General features: G+C 45.0%; 2 protein-coding genes; both read left to right on the forward strand.

Moving 5' to 3' along the window:
• Positions 1–873: 873 nt before the first annotated feature.
• Positions 874–2,369, forward strand: GSTUM_00000037001 (uncharacterized protein; the record flags this gene model as incomplete). XM_002835284.2 has 5 exons in its annotated part: positions 874–1,404; positions 1,548–2,051; positions 2,110–2,197; positions 2,265–2,296; positions 2,349–2,369. The coding sequence occupies exons 1-5, from the start codon at positions 997–999 to the stop codon at positions 2,367–2,369; spliced, it is 1,053 nt and encodes a 350-aa protein (XP_002835330.1). The 5' UTR covers positions 874–996.
• On the forward strand, positions 2,369–3,169 carry GSTUM_00000038001 (uncharacterized protein). XM_002835285.2 has 1 exon: positions 2,369–3,169. Exon 1 carries the CDS (start codon positions 2,429–2,431, stop codon positions 2,825–2,827), a length of 399 nt encoding a protein of 132 aa, XP_002835331.1. The 5' UTR covers positions 2,369–2,428; the 3' UTR covers positions 2,828–3,169.
• Positions 3,170–6,901: the final 3,732 nt, after the last annotated feature.

Here is a 6,901-nt window from a genome sequence, read left to right on the forward strand (position 1 = left end):
GACCTTAACGTGTACCAGTATACCATATGGCAGAGTACAATGATCGATGCCGACCATCCTGCATGATCCAAATGGGCCGACCAGAAAGGCCCTCGAGATCTCGTGACTGAAGAAGAGGAACAAAAATCTTATCATACTGGTGACTTGCTGCTCCCTTTGCTCCATTTCGGCCCAGACCAGCCCTCTCACTTTGTGATGAAGCGTGTTACTCATGTATTTTACTTGTTTGCCGTGTTTAGAGCCGGTTGGAGCTTGATATATCGACATGAGCATCTTACTCCCTCAGGCTTCTTCAGATCCTTCTCTGATGATGCCAGTGCCTTTTCCAACGCCTCTCACCCACACGATACCGTACTGCACTAAAGTGATTGATTATTTCTCTAACCTCGCTGGGTACTCGAGTAGCCACAGAGTCACGCTTCCACCCCGAGAGTACCTACGCACCAGTGAAAAAGGGGGTTCTCAGTCGCCTGTGGGTAGTCTACGAGCACCGGTACGATGGGTCTTCGAAACTGAATCCCGCAACCCATGCTCCAGCTCGAGAGTCACTCCTTTGCCCAGTGGACACCGTGATTGTGGCTCATGTGTCGGGCTCGGATGTCTCTATCACTCGCGCCAAGAATCCCAGCAAATCAGACTCGAGGTGCTCGTACTTGTACCAGCACAATACAGAAATAATGTTACAAGATCTCTTCTTGTGTCCCAGACAAGGGTCGCCAGCCACCCACTCCTCGAAAGTGGCTTGGCGTAAACTTCGCTTACTAAATTCTGAGACATAACCCAGCCCCCAGAGCGGGCCAATGGTCCACCTAAAGCTCGCCTTCTATACTGCTGCTGCCGCGCTCTTTATCTTCTCCAGCTTCCCCCAGATCTGTTCCCTCTTCCTCTTTCTCTCCTACAACACCCTCTGCATTCCCTTCATTCCCTCCACAAGTCCTAACCCAAGCCCCATACATTACTCCCTCCCTCCGCATTAAATAGTTATTCCTCTACATCATGCATCTTTCTGCCAAGTTCGCGTTGCTCCTTGCTTCCATCTCTGTCTCTATCGCTTCCCCCATCCATGATGCTGCCCTCGGAAAGCCAGCCCCTCTTGTCACTTCTGCTCTCGAGCATGAAATTCCAAACAACTACATTGTAGTCTTCAAGAAGCACGTCGATGATGCGTCTGCTACTGGACATCACAGTTGGGTTGCCGACCTGCACGAAACATCGATCTCATCGCTCAGGAAGCGAAGTCAGATTCCTTTGATCCGCGGAGAAGTTGACCTAAGCAGCTCTGTTGATGTCAATATTAATTCCTTAACCGGTCTCAAGCACACATATAACATCTCTGGAAGCCTTCTCGGTTACTCTGGTGCTTTTGACGAATCTGTTGTGGAGCAGATCCGTAATCACCCTGATGTGAGTCCCGTTTAGCCCCGTCTTGAGAGCTTGCCTCACTGGCCATACACCGTATTGCGAGTGCGGGCCGCACGTGACGCTTCCGGGCTGGCATCGGCACCCGTATCGTAGCCGGCCAAGCTAACGCGGCATTTTTATCTTAGGTTGCCTATGTCGAGAAAGATACCAAGGTCTATGCTCTCGCGGATCCCGTAACTGAACACTCTGCTCCTTGGGGTCTTGCCCGTATCTCTCACCAAGAGAGTCTGAACTTTGGTTCCTACAATAAATACATCCACCAAGCTCATGGTGGCCAGGGTGTTGACGTTTATGTCATTGACACTGGTACCAATATCGATCACAACGACTTTGAGGGCCGTGCCCATTGGGGGAAAACCATTCCTGCCGGTGATGAGGATGTAGATGGCAATGGCCACGGAACCCATTGCTCGGGTACCATCGCAGGAAAGAAGTATGGTGTTGCTAAGAAGGCCAACGTTTACGCTGTCAAAGTTCTCCGATCCAACGGATCCGGAACTATGTCTGATGTCGTTAAAGGCGTTGAATACGCTGCTGAATCACATGTTAAGAAGGCTGCCGCTGCCGCTGCCAGGAAGGATAAGAACTTTAAGGGCTCAGCTGCCAACATGTCTCTTGGTGGTGGAAAGGTTCGAACTCCCTCGGATGGATAAATGCTGCTGGAACTAATTAATCCTTTTTTTTTAGTCGAGTGCATTAGACCAGGCTGTTAATGGCGCTGTGATGCTAGGCCTCAACTTTGCGGTAGCCGCCGGAAATGACAATGCTGATGCTTGTGACTACTCGCCTGCTGCTGCTGCTAAGGCTGTTACCGTTGGTGCTTCTACTCTTGCTGACGAGAGGGCCTATTTCTCCAACTACGGAAAATGTGTTGGTATGTACATCTTGGTCATCTGTCTATACTTTTCCCATCTGACGATTCATAGATATTTTCGCCCCTGGCTTGAACATTCAATCTACTTGGATTGGCGGCCCCGATGAGACTAAGACCATTTCTGGGACCTCCATGGCTTCTCCCCATATTGCTGGGCTTCTCGCCTACTTCATCTCTCTTCAGCCAAAGCAGGGCTCGTCGTATGCTGTTGGCGAATTGACCCCTGCTCAACTCAAGAAAAACATGGTTTCAATCGCCTCGGAAGGTTGTCTCACTGGTATCCCATCCGATACCCCCAACCTCCTCGCCTACAACGGTGGTGGATCGGGAAACTTGAGCGATATCTTTGATGGTACCCGCTACAAGCATGGCCACAAGTCATCCAACGGAGTGGTTGAGGATGTTACCGATGTCACCAAAGAGCTTATCAATGAAACCGAGGCTTTCTTGGATGATATCGAGGACAAAGCAGTTCACGAGATCAAAACCCTTTTCGATAAGGCTAGAGCTGCTCTCAACTCCCGGGACTAGAGGGGTCCTTATAATACCTAACGCAATTCCTGCCTTTGTTGCATGTCATTGGGTAGTACGATCGCTATGGTTGTCCCATGGGTGTGACGGTGTTTTCTCTTCTGCGCAAATATTGTGTGGCCTTCTGTGGGGTCTAGATAGCTTTGACCTTCAGTTACAGGTTTATCGGAAAGTAGTAACTTTATTTGTTTTTCCTTGCACTGTTTTTTAATAGTTTGGTTTGTACTCTTTTTTTTTTTTTTTTTCTTTCTCTTCTACGATTTGGGATTTCGTTTTTACTTTCTGCGCCTGGATATGGATTTGGATTAAATCAAACATCGGACTCAAGATTGTCCTTGTAAACATGGAGTGCGCAGTCACCGGCTGGACGTGTAGTGAAGTTGTATTGATGAAGTTTTGTCCCGTCTCTTGATAGTGTTTACCCTCAGTTCAATCTGAGATGTTCCTAAATGCGCTCGGGGCGGCCGATGATCATGCGGGTATGTGACTGCAGGCGCACGCTTTCTTCCACCAGTACCATGGATGGATGGGAAAACTGCTGCCTTGATGCAACGCAACTTGTGTAGCTACCGTAGAGTCAATCTTAGTTCTCGGGACCCTTATTCCAGTATCATAATATTATCATACCGGTATGGTGTCACGGCAAACGCATTCTGTTGAATTGAATTCTCCCATCATATTGTTCTCACAGAAAACCATAGTGGCGGTAGATGAACCTGAGCATATCATACTCGAACCCAAGCGATAGACTACTCGAGTACCGGTACCGGTACTGTACTCGTCGTACCTCAACCCGGTTCTAGCTCCCAATCCCATCTTGCCCATACTTCCGTCCATCCATCCCATCCAGCACGCCCCACCTCGACTGGCATAGCAGCAGCAGCATCAAAACCTCAGCGATAAGTCGATTCATGGTATGATACTCTCTACAGTACTCGAGTATTGTAGGTCACCACATCACATTAATCAATCCAATCCATCATGAACTCTCGCAGCCAAACGGTACCCCGGTCAAGTACCCACACACACCCCCCTTGAATGGTTTTTTTTTTCCCTTCCTCCCTCTTTCTCCTCTTTCTTCTCCAAGCTCCTTCCTTTTCTTCCCAATACCGTGCGATAAGGGTGTGACCGGTATTATATATACTTGTACGCTATCGCTACACAAGATTTGCTCGGGGGAGAACGAATCGGATAAGAAAAAAAGGGAAAAAAAAGGAAAAAAACAATCACACGAGCAAGCAAGCAATCAAGAAAAAGCAAAAATGTAACAGTAAGTCGTAACCGGAGTCAACGCCGAAAACAGCCATCCAAACTCATCACATCCATCTCCTCTCCATCTGCTGTACTCGAGTACCGGTATCTCATCTTGCGGCACCGCCCATCTGAACCATGCGGGTAAAATTGGATGGGTTAATATGTGATGATGTTGTGATACTGTGCTTGACCAGATGATTTCTGGGGTTTGGTACAAGTACGTAGAATGCTAGGAAAGTACGGTTACTGTTTTACTCTATTATGATACGTCCGGGCGGAAAAGGGATCTGGCATGCGGGAGAAATGTGTGGCTGGTGTGACCTGTTGGTGTGGCGGGGGGGATTGGTATGATAGGTGTTTCACATAGAGCTCGCAGCGAGGAGCCTCGACCCAGCCAGCTTGCTGATTTGTTGGGGGTTCCGGTTACAATAACTCATTTTAACTGGTTGGGGGAGCTCCTGTCATGCCAATATCATACGGTAACTGTCCAATGAACCCCTGAGTAAGATGTGATTACGTGTTATATGCGTTGGTTGAGCGCGTTTTTCCTAACCATATCACCCCGATGATGACGAGTCTGTACGAGTACCGTACAAGTATATGTATCGTGGAACCGCACGATGTCGTAAAAGGGGAGCAGGAAGAGAGATTAATACCATAATTCTGGCACTGCTTGCCCACCTTGCTCACGAACTCATGCGGTTATAGGGACAGAACCCACGCTCAAGGTGTGTTCGTTCGAGACCAGCACCCTGAAGGAAGAAAGTTTATCCGTCTAATAGAGCACTTTCTTTCTCTTCAATTCGCTCGTACATAGTACGAGTGCGGCCGATGGATATATCCGTCACGTGAATTCAGATAAGCAAAAGCAGCGCATTGCAACCATTTTATGTGAGGAAATGTCGTCATCACCATACTGTAGATATTCCTGAGTTTGAACCTGTCCAGAAGCCATCTCTTTTCCTTATTTCCAACTAATATTAAAGTCTATTAGTATGGGTCAAACAAGAGATACTATTGAAATACCTATTGAACTGCATTGTGCTATTCTTACTCTCCATCTCTTTACTGAGAAAAGCTGGATAGCCATCTCAAACTGTCTAATTCTGCTTGCAAAATCTGTCACAAAGCAGTGGTAAGTTTAGTTCAAAGCTGGAGCATTGTAGTAATAGTTAATTGAGCTCACAAAATAATTAGGAGAGAGTGAGTAACCCAACCGATTTCTGTGACCTCTATGCTGTTCTGAGAAGCCTTAATCATCCCAGCCACTTCCAAGTCATTCACAAGGTATCTCATGTGCTCGAGCATGCCTTATAATCAGGTTCTAAGGAATATGAAAAACCTTTTCCACAGTTGGCCTCCAAGTTAGGAATTTGAGCAGCATATTCAACAATCTAACAGGTAATATATAATCACTATAATATCTATCATTTCCTACAGAGTCAGTGATAGGATTGCTTCTTGATCGCTCCCAAGATATATTTGTTCAACAGGTAATGAGTCTTGTCATAGAAGTAATACATGTAATTACTTCCATCTTCTTCAATATAGTAACCATTTTGTAGTTGTTGCTTGTTACTTAAGAAAATACTATTATTTTCTTAAGTACTCTAATAGCAACTATGGTTCACTATACTTGTCATGGGTTTCTCATAAGGGTAATATGTGAGGTGTGAATATGAAGCAGTATTCATAAACATATATGTTAGGAAATAATTTAGGTGGATACTTGAAAATCTATCTCAAAGACTGAGCCTATCACCTTATATAGACCTTTCCACAACTCGCTTACAAATCCAATTATTATATGAATTGTGGCTGCATCCTATATGACTATAGGATTATTTGTCCTCATGACCTTTTCCTAGGTTATATACATAGCCTCATGACCCCTAAACAGGTCATGTGTGTAAAATCCAAGTAAGTCTTATAAGACTTACTCCTATTCAACTAACAATCCCAATATAATATAATGATCATGACTTGAAATCAAAGTCATGTGTGACATCCACATGACCCCTAAATAAGAAAACCTACACAATTCTAGTGAGACTCAGATCTTCCCTACATAATACCATCCAAGTTTTTTTATACCAGCAGGTATTAATGTCTGAGATTGTGCCTAAATGTCTGACTGCATTTAGTTAAAAAGTAGAAATTTTGATTTCAAGAGACTAGGATAAAAATAAATGATATAGCAGTACCCTCAGCTAGGACTGGCAAATATGGACTTGCCTATTCCAATGCCAAGCCTTGTGGAGGTACTATTCCACCAAGAGTCCTTCAGACCATGAGCAAACCTCCACTCCTCTTACTACCAACCACCCTCCTAGTAGAAAATAAACAAAATTATTTCTATTGACACCATATTACTCGCCCCCTACAAGGTCTGCTAGGTAGCCCTGATAGAGTTCTGGTAAACTCTCCAGCCACTACTCTTAAATACTTGACTAAAAAAGATAAATGACTTCTTTTATCTCTGTAATCGCAATTGTCCTTTCAGGACCAGCTAGGTAAGTAGTTTTGATAGAGAAAACCTGGACTATAGTGATTAATAACTACTGTTTCTATAGAAAATACATATTCTGTTCATTGCTACTATCCTGCTTGGCCTGCTCAAGGCAAGTCAGGTGGTATTGAGAGAATCAACTGTTACTACTATTACCATATATTTTTTCATCTATGTAATAAAAAAATAATCTTCATTGTCACTATCCGGCTTGCTCTTCTCAAAGCAAGCCAAGTGGTATTAAGAGAACAAACTGCCACCCCTACTACCATGGAACTCTTGATCAGCAAAAAAAAAAAAAACTCTCTTCA

The sequence above is a fragment of the Tuber melanosporum genome, assembly GCF_000151645.1.
Source record: "Tuber melanosporum whole genome shotgun sequence assembly, scaffold_102, strain Mel28".
Lineage (NCBI taxonomy): Eukaryota > Fungi > Ascomycota > Pezizomycetes > Pezizales > Tuberaceae > Tuber > Tuber melanosporum.

Coding starts and splice junctions, on each gene's coding strand:
- GSTUM_00000038001 (XM_002835285.2), top strand. CDS start 2,429: ATGGCTTCTCCCCATATTGCTGGGCTTCTCGCCTACTTCATCTCTCTT.